Raw genomic sequence first — 20,563 nt, forward strand, 5'->3', positions numbered from 1 at the left:
TCAGATTGTGAAGAAGAGGAACACCGCACAAATAGGATTACGCTAGAAAACCTTGGGTCTCGTACAGAAGCCGTTTAATCGTTGGCTCTGAACCGACAACATGAAAAACAACAGCAAATTACTAACCAATCTCCATAATTGCAGTTCACACATTCGGATTCAATACAAACAATCATAACCTCAGTTTGTCGTTCTGCACGAGAAAACAGCAATGGTGAAATCCAAGCCGTTTGCAATGCATTTACCTCACAAAGCGGCAAATGCACATCAAATCCATTTCTTACAGCTTAAGCAGCAAATCTATTCTGTATCAAAGAAACAAATGAAATGACACAGCAACTTTGGATCCTCAGTTAATCTTTTCCAGAGTTCAGTGTTTAACCTCTCCACACCGTTTCATGTGCTCTTTCACGCGTGCTCCAGCTCGCCACAACATGAAATGTCCTAAAGATTTCGCTAGTTAAAAGATAAATGATAGAACTAAACTATGAAGCCTCATGGTATTGGTGGACGTTACAAAACCGAGATACAAATTGCTGTTACGAAAAGCACGATGTGAACCACCGATGAAAACACTACTCACACAGCCGCTACACTGCCACAACCACCAGTACAACAAAACCCCCCAAAAATTCGATTGCCACGGACTAATGTGGCCGGCAGCCATTACAACAAGTATCAGCTAGACAAAAACTATCGCTTGCCCAGCCAGCCGTTCCTTATCAACCGTTTCAATGGAGTGCTTGCTTGAGTGCTTAAACCACTTAACGAGTGGTGCACAAGCTGATTGGCAATGGAAGACATTCCAGCACTTGTGCTAGACCGAGGACCCTTTTGTGGTTCCGGTTCTGATAAACTGCTTGTGTGATGAAAAAAGTTTATTTCAGTAATCCTGTCCTGTGCTACTGTCGAGTTAACCATCAGGAGAAAATGGGTTTTAATTGATTCATCACGTGACAATGCTTTATTTCCTTGAGATGCAGCATTCCCTTTGCACTTTGTTTATCACCACTCACAAGTTAATATGTTTCATCAGCAAAATGAACCCCACCCTCAAAGGCCGTCTTGAAAGATTATGGACCACAATCGGTCGTGTTTGGGCCCCAAAATATTGGGGGTCCCTTGTTATCTGGGGGCCCTATACGATTGCCTGGGATGCACATCCCGGACACCACCACCGCACCTATCCACTCATCTACCTTGTTTTGCGTAAATTGTCAACAACTTATTGAAATATCGTGCTATATATCATTTTTGGCCCCATCTCTCAATGGTGAAGAATCACTTGAAAATTATTGCATCCGGATCTAGATTCGGATTTTCACCAAAATTGAATCAATTCGCCCTTGGCACGTGCACAACCTGCCTACCGAATTTCTTCTGAATCCGTTCTTAGATTTTTTTTTGAGATATCCTGCAACAAACAAACAAACAGACAGAGAGGGATGAAACATAACTTCCATCACCTTCAGTAATGGAGGTACCGTATTTTCATGCAAATAACCCCCCCCCCCCCCCCCGTATACCCCACACCTGGGGAAAGGTTCTCTCAGAAAATTTCAGGCATGTATAGCCCACAAGTATGCGGACATGTATATGGACATGTGTATATATATACGTATATGTATACCAGCGAGTTACCCATGCTACGCACGGGTGGGAGGCCAAAAACGACGAATGGAATGAACTGTGCCACCTGTAGTCGAACATCAAGCATGGACAGCAGGTTCGTGAAGGATTTCCATGAAAAACTTACCTGTTTGAATGGTTCCATACCCAGTAAAAGGCGAATCTGCATATGGCGATCCGCAAATGTCACGTTTAGAACATAGAAACCGTCACGGCATTTCGTCATTAACTTGAACTCAATATCTCTATTTTCATTCCAAACAGCATAAATCCAATCACAAATTAAATAGCATGAATATAAAAAATAAACTTTTACCAACAATCGTGACAAAAACAAATATTTAAATCCGGATGTGAAGTAGTTCCGTACGGTTGGGTGACTATATATGAATGAATGATCGTTTTAAGGCCATTTTTCCCCGCTAGAGCAGGGGTTAGCCTTGCGGGCCCCATGACAATTCATGGTTCCCTGTTTGAGGCAATGTTTTTATGTCCGGATGCCCTTCCTGACGCCAACCCTTGGTCACACTCTTACGATGCGCAGGGATACAGTGTGCCTATTCTAAATCGGGGTACACACCGTGATCATTCATCCCAGCAAACTGGTACTCAATTTGCCGACCTCGGAAGGATGACAGGCTGAGTCAACCCCCCTAGCGTTAATTCAGCGATCGACCGGGATTCGAACCCAGGGTCCTAGGATCCCAAGCCGGCACCCTAACCGCTAAGCCAACACCAGGCTATTCAAAATCGTAATTGGATTCACAATTCCAAACGTCATTCCAATCATAAATTGATACTTTAACAAAACTGTTAAAAAAACTGAACTGAAAAAAACTAAACTAAACTGAACTGACTAAACTGACTGAACTAAACTGAAAACTAAACTGAAAAAAAAAGAAAAAAAAAAGAAAAAAGAAATACTGTTTGAAATGACGGTTGTATTGGGATCTTATCAAACCAGCTCATTACCGTCATCTGCCCACTTCCGGATTCACAGCAGGTTTGTATCGAGTTGTTTACAAAATCATAATTTTATTGAGGAATTTTTCAAACCTCCTACTTACCTTACAACATCCGCTGGGACCCAAAAACGTTCCACAGGAAGTTTGGCAGGGTGAGCCCCATAACTGAGGAAGTAGTTTGGGGACGGTCAGACGGATACTCCTGTTTTATAATATAGATATATATGGATATGTATATGTATATATTTATATATACATATGTATATACACGACATGACCAAAAGTATGTGGACATCTCTTCGAATTAGTGGATTCGACTATTTCAGCGACACCAATTGTTGACAAGTATATATAATCACACACAGCCATGCAATCTCCATAGACAAACATTGGCAGCAGAATGGGCTGCACTGAAGAGCTCAGTGACTTTAAACGTGGCACCGTCATAGGATGCTGCCTTTCAAACAAGTCAGTTCGTCAAATTTCTACCCTGCTGGAGATCACCCAGGTCAACTGCAAGTGCTGTTATAGTGAAGTGGAAACGTCTAGGAGCACTAAAAGCTCAGTCAAGAAGTGGTAGGCCACACAAGCTCACAGAATATGACCGCCGATTAACTGAAGCGCGAAGCGCGTAAAAATCACTTGCCCTCGGCTGCAACACTCACTACCAAGTTCGAAGCTGCCTCTGGAAGCAATGTCGGAACAACAACTGTTCGTCAGGAGCTTCATGAAATGGGTTTCCATGGCTGAGCAGCTGCACACCAGCCTAAGATCACCATGTGCAATGCCAAGCATCAGCTGGAGTGGTGTAAAGCTCGCCGTCATTGAACTCTGGAGCAGTGGAAACGCGTTCTCTGGAGTGATGAATCACGCTTCACCATCTGACAGTCCGGCGGACGAATCTGGGTTTGGCGGATGCCAGGACAACGCGACCTGCCCAAATCCATAGTGCCAGCTGTAAAGTTTTTTTAGAGGAGGAATAATGGTCTGGGGCTGTTTTTCATGGTTTGGGCTAGGCCACTTAGTTCCAGTGAAGGAAAATCTTAACGCCACAGCATACAATGACATTCCAGACGATTGTGTGCTTCCAACTTTGTGGCAACAGTTTGGGGAAGGCCCTTTCCTGTTTCAGCATGACAGTGCCCCCATGCACAAAGCGAGGTCCATACAGAAATGGGTTGTTGAGATCGGTGTGGAAGAACTTGACTGGCCTGCACAGAGCCCTGACCTCAACTCCATCAAACACCTTTGGGATGAATTGAAATGCCGACTGCGAGCCAGGCCTAATCGCCCAACATTAGTGGCCGACCTCACTAATGCTCTTGTGGTTGAATGGAAGCAAATCTCCGCTGCAATGTTCCAACACCTAGTGCCGTGGTTCTTAACCCCAGGGGTTCAGTGAGCCAGTCTCAGGGGTTCGGCGGACGTACTCCGAAATGCATTGCAATTTTTTATTTTTTTTATTTTTAAAGTTTTGTATCAATTTTGAATCTATGTGTAATTACGCTTATTATTAATATTATTATTATTTTGCTATGTATGTTATGAACGAATGGAAATGTTATTTGTAATTGTATTCCCATCCCATTCATGGTTTCTCTGGTCTGTGTTTAAGATAAGTTGTTTCACACTGACTAGTAAGTTGAATCAATGAGCAACTTGCTAATTATTCTGTTGATGGTGCTTACTTGCTTGCTTACTTACTTCCTTGATTTTGGACATTGCAGGTGTTCGGAAATTCCAGTGAATAGCCTCAATTAGCTTGCTGTGTGCCGTGCGTCATTGGTCGCGCCTTACTTTGGAGTTATTGATTAATTGAAAAGTAATTTGGAAATATTTGTGGATATGCAGGGTGGGGTCAGAGTTATATTAAAGTCAAAGGTGAATGGTGATTATAAAATATGATTGAATTACTCAGAAAATTAGGTGGAGGTGATATAACTCCTTTGGTCACAATTCAAAACTAACAATTCACAGTTTTCTCTGTAATATTATAATGGGATTTGAGGTGACAGAGTTGTGTAGATAATAAATCCCGGCATCGTAACTAAGTTATGTTTTCTTCGTTAAAATTTCTCAGTTTTCAGAGGGGTACTGATTATATTTAAGCATGTTCCTTTTTTTTTTTTTTTTGCAGTATGTCGAGCAAAAAAAGGAACTGGTCGGAGGATTACGTGCGGTACGGGTTCACGTGTTTGACGGAACGGAACGGGACGGAAGTCAGCGTCCTCAATGCATGCTTTGCAATGTCAAGTTGAGCAACTCCAGCCTAGCACCAGCAAAACTATGGGAACACTTCAAAAAACTGCACAGCGAGGGGCAGTACAAAGACGCAACGCTGGATGAATTCAAATTGAAGAGAGTCTGATTCGACACAAGTGCTACCTTGCCCACTCTCGGCTTCGTTCCAATTGACAAACCGATCCTCACCGCGTCGTATGAAGTTGCATACCTGATCGCAAAGCAGGGCAAACCGCACACCTTTGGCGAGACACTCATCAAACCGGCCGCGTTGAAGATGGCCAACATCATGCTGGGAAAAGCTGCTGAAAACAAGTTTTCTCTCGTTCCACTCTCAAATGACACCATCAGATGCAGAATCGATGACATGAGCGACGACATCCTCGCCCAGGTAGTTGCAGATTTAGTCGGGAGCCCGACGAAATTCAGCCTTCAACTCGACGAGACCACTGACGTTTCGAATTTGAGACGGCTCATCTTATTTGTGCGTTATGTCGAAGAAGACGAGATCAAGGAAGACTTTCTGTTCTGCAAGCCTCTCACAACAATGACGAAGGCAGCTGACGTGAAGAAGCTTGTGGACGACTTCTTCAGAAGCAACGGCCTCTCGTGGAACATGGTGTCTGCAGTTTGCTCGGACGGAGCTCCAGCCATGCTGGGATGCAACTCCGATTTTGGAGCACTGGTGAAGGCCGATGCACCAACCATCATCGTCACGCACTGCGTCCTGTACAGACACGCACTGGCATCAAAAACGCTGCCTCCAAAACTGGCCAATGTTCTGAAAATCGTCGTTGAAACTGTGAATTACGTGTGAAGCCGTGCTCTGAATCATCGCATCTTCAAAGAGCTGTGCAATGAAATCGGCTCTGAATTTGAAGTCCTCTCTACCACTCTAACGTTTGAAGGTTATCACGAGGGAAGGTAGCGAGCCGTGTTTTTGCCTTGCGTGTAGAATTAGCCCTGTTTTTGCGAGAACACCAGCATTGCCATGCAACACACTTCCAAGAGTCAGAGTTCATCCTCGCCTTGGCGAACTTGGCTGACATCTTCGACGCACTCAATCATCTCAATTGCCAGATGTAGGGCGGTGGAGTGAATGTCATCGGATCTGAAGAAAAGCTGAGCGCTTTCCGAAAGAAGTTACCGTTGTGGAGGCGGCCAACAGAGAACGACAACTTCGTGAACTTTTCGCTACTGGACGAGTGCGTGAGCGGGATCGAAGACGAGTCTGACGTTGGAGGCACTGCTGTACCGGGGGAGCTAAAGCAAGCGATTGCCACGCACTTGGATGAGCTGGGAAAGTCATTCGACGGCTACTTCCCCGACCAAGAGCAATACCCAGCATGGGTGCGGCAGCCGTTTACTTTCGACGTTGCAACGGCAGATGTCAACGACCATTACCCCGACGACCTCATCGAACTTCAGCAGAGCCAGACTCAACAACAACTCTTCGGCACAACAACACTCTCAACGTTTTGGTGCCGCCAAATGGAAGGGTATCCTCACATCGCTAAAATTTCCCTTGAGATCCCCACGCCGTTCGTTACAACGTATCTCTGCGAGCATGCGTTTTTGAAACTGGTGGACATTAAAACAAAGAAAAGGAACAGGCTTGCATGCGAAAATGATTCGAGGGTGACCCTTGCCAAAACAAAACCACGCATTTCCCATATCGCCTCCCGAAAAGAAGAACAGAAAATGCATTAAGATGCAATTCTTCTTAATTTTTTGGTCAAATTTGAGGGGTTCCGCGAGTGTTCGGTGGGTTTCGCTAGGGTTCGTCGCCTTTGAAAAGGTTAAGAACCACTGATCTCGTGGAAAGCCTTCCCAGAAGAGTGGAGGCTGTTATAGCAGCAATGGGGGTCCAACTCCACATTAATGCCCATCATTTGTGTGATGTGATGATGTTTGGGTGTCCACATACCTTTGGTCATGTTGTGTATGTATGTATGTATGTATGTATGTATGTATGTATGTATGTATGTATGTATGTACAGTCATGTGAAAAAGTAAGTACACCCCATGTAAAGTTTTGACTTTTTCAACATATTTCAACATACAGCTATTTGATCTTCATTTCAACAATATTGACAGATAAAGGTGATATAATATAACAAATATCATGAAACATTTACATTTTGTAGTCCATTGTATAATTTAAATAAACATAAATGCAAATTTCGCATGTCGAAAAAGTAAGTACACCCCGACATTTATCACTACTTCAAATACCTAAAATTAGAATCAGGTGCACCAGCTCAGGTGCAAATGATTAGAACATCGTTGGAGCGGATCTTGGAGGAACCTGTCATTCAAACCTCATACATTTAGTTTGGTTTGCTCTTTGTTGTTGAAGTGTGCGGCGTCACCATGCCGAGATCAAAAGAGCTCTCTGAGGCCTTCAGACAGAAGGTTATAGATGCCTACGAGTCTGGGAAGGGATTTAAAAAGATCTCCAAACAATTTGAAATCAATCATTCGACTGTCTGGAAGATCATCGACAAGTGGAGAAGATTCCAAACAACTGCCAACTTGTTCAGGCCAGGCCGCCCCAGCAAGTTCAGCCCGGAATGTCATCACGGGACCTACAGGTAGCTCTTGCCACTGTTCATGTCAAAGTGCACGAGTCTAACATTAGAAAGAGGCTGCACAAATTTGTTCTACATGGGAGGTGTGCCAGGAGGAAACCTTTGCTGTCCAGAAAGAACATGAGGGCAAGACTAAAGTTTGCCAATAAACACCTAGGCAAAGACCAGCACTTCTGGAACAATGTGCTCTGGACAGATGAGTCAAAGGTAGACCTATTTGACCACAGTACCAGAAGACATGTTTGGCGAAAACCAAAGACAGCATTTGACCCCAAGAACCTGATACCAACTGTAAAGCATGGTGGTGGAAATATTATGGTTTAGGGCAGCTTTGCTGCATCAGGGCCTGGACAGCTCACCATCATAGAATCCACTATGAATTCCTTATTGTACCAGAGGGTGCTTGAGGATAATGTGAGGCCATCTGTCGGAAAGTAGAAGCTCAACCGAAGGTGGACCTTGCAACATGACAATGACCCTAAACATAGCAGTAAATCCACCAAGGAATGGCTGAAAAGAAAGAAATGGAGGGTTCTGGAATGGCCAAGTCAAAGCCCGGATCTAAATCCCATCGAGATGTTGTGGGGGGATTTGAAACGAGCTGTGCATGCAAGAAACCCTTCAAACATCACACAGCTGAAAGAATTCTGCATGGAGGAGTGGGCAAAAATTTCTCCCAGTCGATGTCAGAGACTGGTAGACAGTTATAAGAAACGCCTACTTGAGGTTGTTTATGCCAAAGGGGGCAATACCACCGATTAGAGCCAGGGGTGTACTTACTTTTTCCACATGCGAAATTTGCATTTATGTTTATTTAAATTATGCAATGGACTACAAAATGTAAATGTTTCATGATATTTGTTATATTATATCACCTTTATCTATCAATATTGTTGAAATGAAGATCAAATAGCTGTATGTTGAAATATGTTGAAAAAGTCAAAACTTTACATGGGGTGTACTTACTTTTTCATGTGATTGTACATATATATGCGTCCATAGATATTTCCCATATTTCTATTTGAATTTGTGAGTCCAATTTTCATTCAGGAACAGAAGAATTATGGTTAACCATTTTGAAATTGCCACTCTTTTGACTAAATGCTTGGATTTTTTTTTTTTTTTTTTTGTTGTATACCGAATCGAGGCTCGTGAAAGAGCTAACATTTACTTCACAAACAAATCAACCAGACAAACAAACAAAATATATAAAAAGAGGGAGCAGAAGACAAGATGGGGAGAGAAGGGGAGGAAGCACACAAACACAACATTTGAGAGCAAGGAGATGTGCGGAAGGGAGAGGGCTTGGGGGGAGGAGGCGTGGAAAGGGGGGGAGGGAGAAGTATAAAACACAAGGACACCAAGGATTTCCAGGACAGAAGTTGGTATTTCAAAAAAGTGGAATTGGGGTGAAATTAGCGGGGGTAGAAAAGATCAAGGTTTTGGATGGGGGAAGATAAGAGATGGTGGTGAACAGCTGTTTTAAAGACCTGGAGGGTGGAGTGGGATTGAAGAGAGTGAGGGAGTTTGTTCCAGAGGTGGGAGAAAAGAGGAATGAAGGAGTGAAGGTGAGCAGAGAGTCTTGATTTTGGCAGTTTAACCATAACAGGGTTGCAGGCACATCTTGTGCGACCTGGAGGAATATTTGTGGGACATAGCCCAGAGAGAGCTGGGGGGGGCAAGGCCAGAGAGGAGTCGGTAGAAGACGGAAAGACCACCAACCTGCCTGCGGTGAGTGAGTGAGAGGCCCTTGGAGTTAGCTTCATCGCGGGAGATTCCAATGATTCTGAACGCTTTGGTTTCAACAGCGTGAAGACGAGCTAGGTGTGAGGCAGGAGCACCAGCCCAGAGGGGACAGCAGTATTCCATTGAGCTGCAGATGAAAGCCTTGTATGTGGTGAGGAGCTCAGGTGTGCCAAGGAAGGACTTCGCACGACGTAGGATGCCCAGTCGGCGACTGGCTTTGGAGGCCAGATTTGAAATGTGGTTTTCCCAGGAAAGATCATGGCAGATAGTGAGACCCAAAAGCTTGAGTGACAGAACTTCTTGGAGAGGATTATTCAGAAAGTGGATGGGAGGGTTGTCCAGTCTGTCTTTTCGGAGAGATATCGTAAGAGTGTGAGATTTGTCAGCATTGAAAGACATGTTCCACTTGTTTGCCCAGTCTGTGATTTTGTCCAGGTCTGCAGAGAGTGAGGAGGCTGCAGACTGCCGATCTGAGGGAATGGAGCAACAGAGAGTAGAGTCATCAGCAAAGAGATAGAGAGGATTTTCAAGAGAGTCAGAGAGATCATTGATGAAGACCAGAAAAAGCACAGGGCCCAGAACACTGCCTTGGGGAACTCCAGCCTGAACAGGAAGAGGAGATGAGAGAAACCCATTCAGGGCCACACGTTGACGACGACTAGAGAGGAAGTCCGCCAGCCATGCGTGGAGATTTCCATGGATACCAAAAGAGGAGACTTTGGTGAGCAGAGCGGGGTGCCAGACCGTATCGAAGGCACGTGATATGTCAAGGGAGACTGCTCTAATTTCCTGTTTGGCATTGAGGACCTCCATCCATTGTTGAGAAAGCAGAAGCAGCATGTCCAGAGTAGAGTGACCAGGTCTGAAACCAAATTGATGATCAGAGATCAAGCCATTGGAGAAGAGGAAAGATTTCATATCTGAAGCAATGATGGATTCCATGACTTTGCTGATAATTGGGAGAAGGCTGATTGGTCTGTAGTTGCTGGGATCTGTTTTTGCACCTTTTTTGTGCAAAGCGGTGATGTTGGCAGATTTCCAAGCAGATGGAAGATGACCTTGAGCAAAAGAGAGGGTGAAGAGAACAGAGAGAGGGAGTGAAAGAGCGGAAGAACAGGATTTTAGGACCCGTGGGCTGATGCCGTCAGGTCCAGTTGCAGAATCAGAGTCGAGGGTTGACAGAAACTTTTCCACCTTGTCAGGAGGAAAGGACACAGAGTCCAGGAGCAGCTGGGTACGACTGGGTACGGTGGGTACAGAGAGGGATGGGTTTGGGACACAAGATTTAGAGGCAAACACAGAGTTGAGGCATTCAGCTTTTTCACGTGCGGAGTCAGCCGTGTGGCCATTTGAGGTGAGGGAGGGGATGGAGAGGGAACAAACACCAGAAACAGATTTGACCAGACCCCACCAGGATTTGGAAGAGGGAGACAGATAAGAGAGTTCGGTCCTGAGAACGGAGAGATATTGTTTCCTGGCTCTCCTGAGGGTGGACACACACTTGTTTCGGGCTTTGTGAAAGGAAATGAGATTTCCTTCCGTTGGATTTGCTTTCCAGGAGACGAAAGCGAGTTGTTTCTGGGCAATAGCCTCACCACAAGATTCCGTGTACCATGGATGGGAGGAAGGGTATGACAACTGAAGACGAGATGGGATAAATCTGTGCATGAGAGAGAGCAATTTACTTTGGAAGAATTCCCAGGATGAGTTGATGTCAGAGGCGGTAGAGATGGGAGACCAGTCCAGATGATTGATGGCTGCTTGAAGACCGTGCCAGTTGGCCTGAATGAAATGCCAGACTTGTCGACGCTGAGGAGGCTCTCTGAGAATGGTCAGAGAGATGTCCACTTTAACAAGCACATGATCAGAAGAGACGATTGGAGCAGAAGAAGAGCAGCAGACATTTTCAGGGAAGTTAGTCATAACCAAGTCCAGAAGAGAAGATGCTCCGTTGACTGAGATCCGGGTCGGGAAATTGACAGATTGTGTCAGTCCCAGTGAGTCACAGAAGTCCTTTGCTGAAGAGCCATGGCTGCTGAGAGAGGTACTCACACCCAGCCAACTGGCATGGTGACAGTTGAAATCACCACATATGAGGAAGAGAGAGTTGGGATGGGTAGATAGAAGTTGGTCCATATTATCAGACAGCGAGATGTAGATGGAGTCATCACTGTTTGGTGGATGGTACAACACACATATGAACAAAAGGTGGGAGCGAAGGAGAAGCCGTAGCCAAAGGTATTCCTGGGGGTGAGGTGGAGAGAGGGCAGTGCAGGGCGAGTGAGGAAGAGAGTTTTTTTTATAAAGATAGCAACCCCACCTCCAGGACGAGGCTCAGGTCTATCATACCGGAGGAGGGAGTAACCTGGGAGAGATACCAAGGAATCAGAGACATCATGAAGGAGGAAAGTTTATGTTAAGCAGATCACGTCTGGTTTGTCAGAAGCAACCTGTATGGAGAGATCAGTCAAGTTTGAACGAAGGCCCCGGATGTTTGAGGTCCATACTGTTAAGGAAGAGGAAGGGGGAGCATCGGATACAGAACGGGGCGGGGTGGGGGGTGCGGTAGGGTAAGATGTGGAAGAGGAGGAAGAGGTAGGGATAGCTGTTGAAGGTGTGTCAGAGATTTCAGAATTGCTTGGAGAAAGGGAAGAATAGGGTGGACAAAAGGTTTGATGGTGATTGGGTGAGGTGCAGTGAGGTGTTATTTGAGGAGGGGGAAGAGTGAGGCAGAAGGTTGAGGGAGATGAAGGTCAAAATTGGAAGGGGGAAGAAGCGGGGAGGACGCTTTGAGGAGGAGGGGTGAGAGGGGAGGGGAGGAGCGAGGGAGAGTCTTGGAGGGGAGGGGTGTGGGGGGAGTTTAGGAGGGAAGGGGCAAGGGGGGAGATTCAATCACAGATTTTGGTCTGTGATCACAGATTTTGAATCACAGATGATTTGAATCACAGATTTTGTGAGAGTAATGGCAGGTTAAAAGTGCCTGTCTCGCCGAACCGGGTCACTGGTAACACACACACACACACACACACACACACACACACACACACACACGCACACACACACACACACACACACACACACACACACTGCATGTGAAAAAGGCATTGTTAGCATTCATATGTCATTTCAAAAGTCCCGTATTGTCTATTGTGTAATACTAGCAGGAGTACCCAGCGTTGCCCGGCGTCAATTTATTTTTCCCCTATTCTTTTGTGGGTGCCTAAAATATTTCCTTGCACCTACTGGGAGAAATTTATATTTAATATTATAACGCACACACTAATCGGGGATAATTTAATATCATATTTCACATAGCTTCAAAGGCTTCGGCACTATTGAGCGATTCTATTTATAAAAAAAAAAAAAAAAATCTAACTTTTTTTTTAACATTAATTTATTTTGCCTAAAACGCTCCCAGGCACTCACTGATGAACCTCTGAAAGTTTGACAAAGACCCGTTCAGCCATCTCCGAGAAAAATGGACACACACATACACACACACACACACACACACACACACACACACACACACACACACACACACACAAATGGCTCTTTTAGTATAGATTTTATAATGTTTGATTGTTTAACATAATTAAACAATGAGTCGGTTTGAGTTTTCCTATAAACAAAATTTGATCTCGTATTATTGTTAGTTTATTTTATACACGTTGATTTCTTATTCACTTTTGCAAGTCTTGCCTTGTTATTTCATTCTTTTTTGTTTGTTTAATTCTTGTTATTGTTATTAATTGTATTTTTGACTATTTTTCCTTCATTTTTTTACCATTCGGTATCTTAATCTAATTTATCGTTTGTCATTTATATTGTTAGTCCATAGGCATATCAATACAAGCCTTGGCTTCTGAATATGCTTCTATATTTGCTTCCCTATATCTTATCTTGATTCTATCCTTCTGAGCTTTTTTAAGTTCCGAAGTGTGACTTTCATATATTTTTGTTTGACTTTACTCTGGCAACTATGGAAATAAATTTTTCTTTGAATTGAAATTGAATTGAATAATTTGACAAGTGTAAATGTTTGAAGATAGATTTTATGACTTGTGGAAGAATGAGCACGAGTGTGATGTGATGTCTTACTGTTTCCGGGTTTGGAACCATCTTGTGCTCATGATGGATTTCTGAGGGGAAAGTTACTTTCTTGAGAAGTTTGTATGGATGAGAGGTCAAAATGGCACAGGGAAAGGCAAGAAGAGCAAGCCAGTCTACTTTTGCTTTGAATCGTGCTGTGCTGGGTATTGATTGTTGCTTTGGAGCACACGCGACTGACTCCCATTTGGGAATTCATCATACAACGAACCTTGCGTGTGACACAGGGCATTCTCCTTGTTACATTACAGCTTGTAACATTTTTAAATGGCATCAAAAGTTTTTCTATTAGTTGCTGTAAGATGCAAAACTGTGCAAAATTTCATTTTCATATCATTCGGTGTCCGAATTATCGTGTTTGCGCACAAACGTGCAAGTGTCCGAAATAGTTGTGACTTCGCAATGATAAAGTCTCACGAATAAAAACAACATGGCAAGAGTGGTGAGAACCTCGCTCGTGTGGCTTTCTGTACCACTGCCTTCGATAAAAATGAAAACGAAATTGTATTGATTGTATAGTTGCAGAAAAAGCATAAAGGGAAACAAAGGAAACTAGGAGGTAAAGGACAGGGGCTAGGGGGGGGGGGGGGGGGGTGCAGTTGCATCATACTTCACAGATATCTCCTGTCCACACTGTGTCCTTGAAGTCGCAGTGATGTTGCCTGTTTAGCATGGGAAAGTGTGACATGATGCAGCCCAATGTTAAACAAGCTAAAAATGTTTTCCTGCCAAAAATGCCCAAACAACAAAATTTCTCTAAAAAAAAAAATTTTTTCACGAGGTTCCCACATTCGGTGAAAATGTTTGTTTTATATCTGTTCTGAACAGAGATTCTATGTTAACTTCACAAGTGATTGCAAATAATGTTGGTACTTTGCTTCTAGTTTGAGTCGCATCACAATTGCAATATGTCTGCATCACTGTTGCATTCTCTGTCAGGCTCTTGGCATTATTCTATTATGATTGTGAGCATTACTGTAATTGTGGAAATGTACCCCCCACACCCTCCTCTCTTATTGTTCCTGCAAACAGTGGCTCTTGGCGAGGGAAGCAGTTTAAACCATACAACTTTGATGCCTTGGGTATCATGCCCGACTCGGGGCACCTTCACCCTCTCATGAAGGTTCGCTCACAGTTCCGGCAAATATTCCTTGAGATGGGGTGAGTCTCCAATTTTGATCCTGATGTTACATCTTTATGTTTTCATCACCGACTATAATCTTGCCACGGGAGTTTCATCATGACTAATTTGTCATTCTCATATTGTGACATTGCAAACTAGAAACCCTTTTGATAAAATTCATCTTGGGGGGGTGAAGGGGGAGTGGGGAGTGGGAGGAGGGTCAGGGCATGCCTACAATATGTTATCTTGGTTTTGCAAGGCAGGAAGTGCTTTTGCACATACAGTACTTTGAAGTGAGATTAATTGGAGGGTGTCTTTTTCATTGCTTGCTCTGCAGCCAAATTCTTCCTTTAGTGAGAAAATAGATTTTGAAAGCAAATGCAACCGAATGCGATTGCAGATCATTACACAAAGCCCAAAACAAATGTGTCCACTCTCAGGAGAGGCAGAAAACAACATCTGTCCAACCTCAGGATTGAATTTTCAAACTTGTCTCCCTCCTTTATGACCTGGTGGTGCTTTTTAAGACTGTCTCTGGAGTATGCTCTCCTTCCATCCCTTGCCTCTCCTCAAATCAGAGATGGAGACTCGAGTCGGGGACTTGGACTTCAGTCTGACTCGAGTCACAATTGTCGCAAAGGCATGAACTCATTAAATAGATTGCGCTAAGCTATGAAAAGGTATTAGTTATACAGCTCCCATAGTGCCGCTGAGCTCCGAGCCTCCGAGTGCACATACATGTGTCTTGTGGAGTAAAAGGAGGTAAGTTGCAGAGAAAAGCAAGTAGAGATATAGTATCTATCATCAATACATGGATGCTATGTCCTTGAATTCAGTTGTCATGTTGCGCATGTATGCAGTATGGCCTTCGTATGGAGTTATTATTTGCTGATGCTCGGTTCAGTTCATACACATATAGCTTCTTCCATGGTTTTTTTTTTAAAGTCAGTGTTTTATTGCTCACAATGGAACTAAAATAAATAAACAAACAAACACACATAAGTAATGGTTTTAGCCTTGAGTGGATATTCTCACCATTACTCTGTCGAGACTGAGTGTCACAGCCTACATGGCTGCTACTCTTTGCGCATGCGTGCTTCATTTCATTATCGGTAACATCGAGGAGATTCAGAGGGTGTGTTATTTGCTTAATTTTTATCTTATTCCGAGTCTGACCACCGAATCTGACCAACAATTTTGAATTGAAGCAACTAAACTTTTTACAAGGCTCCTTTTCGATGCCATCTCCAGGCGCTGCATCACGTCTTTGGTGCCCGGTAATGGCGCGTGCTGAAAGGGAGTACTCAGTTTTCACTCCGGTTTCTTGTTTGTTACATGCGGGAAAAACTTCCGGCAAGTATGTTGGTTGGTTGGTTTGTCTGTCTGTCTGTTTGTCTGTCTGTCTGTCTGTCTGTTTGTGCGCAGTACTACATCTACATCGTTGCACATAGCAACGCCATACTTTACACACATATTTGCCTTGCCCTAGAATAGAGTGTGCCCAATTTTTAACTCTCAGCCCAAGGTCAAGTTCAAGGTCACCCGAAACGCGAAAATCGTGACCGCAGCGTAAAGCCGGGGCGAGGCGGATTTTCATTGGGACCTTCATCCTGATTTCGTTACCTGCGCCACCAAAGGTGGATGGAGGTTATGTTTTCACCCCTGTCTGTTTCTCCGTTTGTTACTTGCCGGAATAGATTCCGGCAAGTATGTTGGTTGGTTGATTACTTGCCGGAATAGATTCCGGCAAGTATGTTGGTTGGTTGGTTTGTTACTTGCGGGAATAGATTCACTGGAATAGATTTTGGGTGGTGAGGGGGCTTGAAGCCAGATTTTAATCTTACAGCCGCCATGTTGGTGCTCGCCGTCTCTGCGATGCGAAGCGAAAGACGCCTCAGAGCTGTCACATTCACAATCGCTATGTCGTATGCACTCCCGATACGTGTTTCCTTCATTGTAAAAACTACAAAGTCAACAGTTAAAAGGATTTTGTGCCGACAGGTGTTGTGGCCTTGGCAAGATCGATGGAGACAGCGATCTGTTAGCTTATACACCGCCCAAATAGCTATGTGGAATTCTCTCACGTCGAGATTAAACCCACGTCCTTTGAACTTTGGCAGAGGTCATTATTTACTTTTAATGATGTTTATATACGAATCAAAAAGAAGATAATTGGTTATGGGTCGTCCTTTCCGCATATCTCGTGGGATTGTGTGTTGGAGAGACGACCATGATGGCGGGGAGTGGTTGGCAAATCAAAAAAAAAAAGTACAGTCACGTGAAAAAGTAAGTACACCCCATGTAAAGTTTTGACTTTTTCAACATATTTCAACATACAGCTATTTGATCTTCATTTCAACAATATTGATAGATAAAGGTGATATAATATAACAAATATCATGAAACGTTTACATTTTGTCGTCCATTGTATAATTTAAATAAACATAAATGCAAATTTCGCATGTGGAAAGAGTAAGTACACCCCTACATTTCTCACTACTTCAAATACCTAAAATTAGAATCAGGTGCACCAGCTAAGGTGCAAATGATTAGAACATTGTCAGAGAGGATCTTGGAGGAACCTGTCTTACATAAACCTGACTTTTTTTTTTTTCTTTTTTTTTTGTATACAGAATCGAGGCTCGTGAAAGAGCTAACATTTATCACAAAAAAAAAAATCAAACTGACAAACAAAATATATAAAAAGATTTACCTTTGATTTACCTTTGATTTACCTTTGAGGTAGACAAGATGGGGAGAGAAGGGGAAGCACACAAACACAACATTTGAGAGCAGGGACATCGGGAGATGTGTGGGAGGGAGAGGGCTTGGGGGGAGGAGGCGTGGGAAGGGGGAGGGGGTGGGAGAAGTATAAAACACAGGGACACCAAGGACTTCCAGGAAAGAAGTTGGTATTTCAAAAAAGTGGATTTGGGGTGAAATTAGCGGGGGTAGAAAAGATCAAGGTTTTGGATGGGGGAAGATGAGAGATGATGGTGAACAGCTGTTTTAAAGACCTGGAGGGAGGAGTGGGATTGAAGAGAGTGAGGGAGTTTGTTCCAGAGGTGGGAGAAAAGAGGAATGAAGGAGTGAATGTGAGCAGAGTGTCTTGATTTTGGCAGTTTAACCATAAGAGGGTTGCAGGCAGATCTTGTGCGATCTGTAGGAATATTTGGGGGACAGAGCCCAGAGAGAGCTGGGGGAGCAAGGCCAGAGAGGAGTCAGTAGAAGACGGAAAGACCACCAACCTGCCTGCGGTGAGTAAGTGAGAGGCCCTCGGAGATAGCTTCATCGCGGGAGATTCCAATGATTCTGAACGCTTTCGTTTCAACAGCGTGAAGACGAGCTAGGTGTGAGGCAGGAGCACCAGCCCAGAGGGTAGAGCAGTACTCCATTGAGCTGCGGATTAAAGCCTTGTATGTGGTGAGGAGCTCAGGTGTGCCAAGGAAGGACTTCGCACGACGGAGGATGCCCAGTCGGCGACTGGCTTTGGAGGCCAGCTTGCAAATGTGGCTTTCCCAGGAAAGATCATGGCAGATAGTGAGACCCAAAAGCTTGAGTGACAGAACTTCTTGGAGAAGATTATTCAGAAAGTGGATGGGAGGGTTGTCCAGTCCGTCTTTTCGGAGAGTCATCGCAAGAGTGTGAGATTTGTCAGGATTGAAAGACATGTTCCACTTGTTTGCCCAGTCTGTGATTTTGTCCAGGTCTGCAGAGAGTGAGGAGGCGGCAGACTGCCGATCTGAGGGATGAGGAATGGAGCGGAAGAGAGTGGAGTCATCAGCAAAGAGATAGAGAGGATTTTCAAGAGAGTCAGAGAGATCATTCGTGAAGACCAGAAAAAGCACAGGGCCCAGAACACTGCCTTGGGGAACTCCAGCCTGAACAGGAAGAGGAGATGAGAGAAACCTATTCAGGGCCACACGTTGACTGCGACTGGAGAGGAAGTCCGCCAGCCATGCGTGGAGATTTCCATGGATACCAAAGGAGGAGAGTTTGGTGAGCAGAGCGGTGTGCCAGACCGTATCGAAGGCACGTGATATGTCAAGGGAGACAGCTCTAATTTCCTGTTTGGCATTGAGGACCTCCATCCATTGTTGAGACAGCAGTAGCAGCATGTCCAGAGTAGAGTGACCTGGTCTAAAACCAAATTGATGATCAGAGATCAAGCCATTGGAGAAGAGGAAAGATTTCATATCCGAAGCATTGATGGATTCCATGACTTTGCTGATAATTGGGAGAAGGCTGATTGGTCTGTCGTTGCAAGGATCTGTTTTTACACCTTTTTTGTGCAAAGCGGTGATGTTGGCTGATTTCCATGCAGATGGCAGATGACCTTGACCAAAAGAGGGTGAAGAGAACAGAGAGAAGGAGTGAAAGAGCGGAAGAACAGGATTTTAGGACCCGTGGGCTGATGCCGTCAGATCCAGTTGCAGAATCAGAGTCGAGGGTTGACAGAAACTTTTCCACCTTGTCAGGATGAAAGGACACAGAGTCCACGAGCAGCTGGGTATGGTGGGTACAGAGAGGGATGGGTTTGGGACACAAGATTTAGAGGCAAACACTGAGTTGAGGCATTCAGCTTTTTGACGTGCGGAGTCAGCTGTGTAGCCATTTGAGGTAAGGGAGGGGGGTGGAGGGGGAACAAACACCAGAAACAGATTTGACCAGACGCCACCAGGATTTGAAAGAGGGAGACAGATAAGAGAGTTCGGTCTTGAGAACGGAGAGATATTGTTTCCTGGCTCTCCTGAGGGTGGACACACACTTGTTTCGGGCTTTGTGAAAGGAAATGAGATTTCCTTCCGTTGGATTTGCTTTCCAGGAGATGAAGGCAAGTTGTTTCTGGGCAACAGCCTCACCACAGCAGTTTGCTTTGGAAGAATTCCCAGGATGAGTTGATGTCAGAGGCGGTCGAGATGGGAGACCAGTCCAGATGATTGATGGCTGCTTGAAGACCGTGCCAGTTGGCCTGAGTGAAATGCCAGACTCGTCGACGCTGAGGAGGCTCTCTGAGAATGGTCAGAGAGATGTCCATTTTAACAAGCACATGATCAGATGAGCCGATTGGAGCAGAAGAAGAGCAGCAGACATTTTCAGGGAAGTTAGTCATAACCAAGTCCAGAAGAGAAGATGCTCCGTTGACTGAGATCCGGGTCGGGAAATTGACAGATTGTGTCAGTCCCAGTGAGTCGCAGAAGTCCTTTGCTCAGGAGCCGTGGCTGGTGAGAGAGGTACCCACACCCAGCCAACTGGCATGGTGACAATTGAAATCACCACATATGAGGAAGAGAGAGTTGGGATGAGTCGATAGAAGTTGGTCCATATTATCAGACAGCGAGATGTAGATGGAGTCATCACTGTTTGGTGGACGGTACAACACACATATGAACAAAAGGTGGGAGCGAACGGGAAGCCGTAGCCAGAGGTATTCCTGGGGGTGAGGTGGAGAGAGGGCAGTGCAGGACGAGTGAGGAAGAGAGTTTTTGATAAAGATAACAACACCACCTCCAGGACGAGGCTCAGGTCTATCATACCGGAGGAGGGAGTAACCCAGGAGAGATACTAAGGAATCGGAGACATCATGAAGGAGGAGAGTTTCTGTTAAGCAGATCACATCTGGTTCGTCAGAAGCAACCTGTATGGAGATATCAGTCAAGTTTGAGCGAAGGCCCCGGATGTTTGAGGTCCATACCGTTAATGAAGAGGAAGGGGGAGCATCGGATACAGAACAGGGGGGGAGAGGAGTAGGGTAAGATATGGAAGAGGAGGAAGATGTAGGGAGAGCTGTTGAAGGTTGGCAGAGATTTCAGAATAGCTCGGAGAAAGGGAAGGATGGGGCGGACAAAAGGTTTGATGGTGATTGGGTGAGGCACAGTGAGGTGTTATTTGAGGAGGGGGAAGAGCGAGGCAGAAGGTTGGGGGAGATGGAAGTGAGAGTTGGAAGGGGGAAGAAGCAGGGAGGACGCTTTGAGGAGGAGGAGGAGGGGTGAGAGGGGGGAAATGGAGAAGAAATGAGGGTGGGGAGATTTGAAGGGGAGGGGCTCGGGGGGAGTTTAGGAAGGAAGGGACAAGGGGGGGGGGGATTTGAAAGGGATGGGAAATGGGGGAGATTTGGAGGGGATGGGAGATGGGGGAGATTTGGAGGGGAGGGGCGA

General features: G+C 44.9%; 1 protein-coding gene across 1 annotated transcript in view; it reads left to right on the top strand.

The window, feature by feature from the left end:
* The window catches only part of FARSA (phenylalanyl-tRNA synthetase subunit alpha), a 157,720-nt gene that overhangs the window by 44,798 nt on the left and 92,359 nt on the right, over nt 1-20,563 (top strand). Inside the window, exon 6 of the mRNA XM_068112593.2 lies at nt 14,315-14,443. Coding sequence (XP_067968694.2) covers nt 14,315-14,443 — 129 coding nt within the window. The remainder of the gene's footprint in view (nt 1-14,314; nt 14,444-20,563) is intronic.

The sequence above is a fragment of the Myxine glutinosa genome, chromosome 1 (genome assembly GCF_964187855.1).
Source record: "Myxine glutinosa chromosome 1, kmMyxGlut1.1, whole genome shotgun sequence".
NCBI classification, from domain to species: domain Eukaryota; kingdom Metazoa; phylum Chordata; class Myxini; order Myxiniformes; family Myxinidae; genus Myxine; species Myxine glutinosa.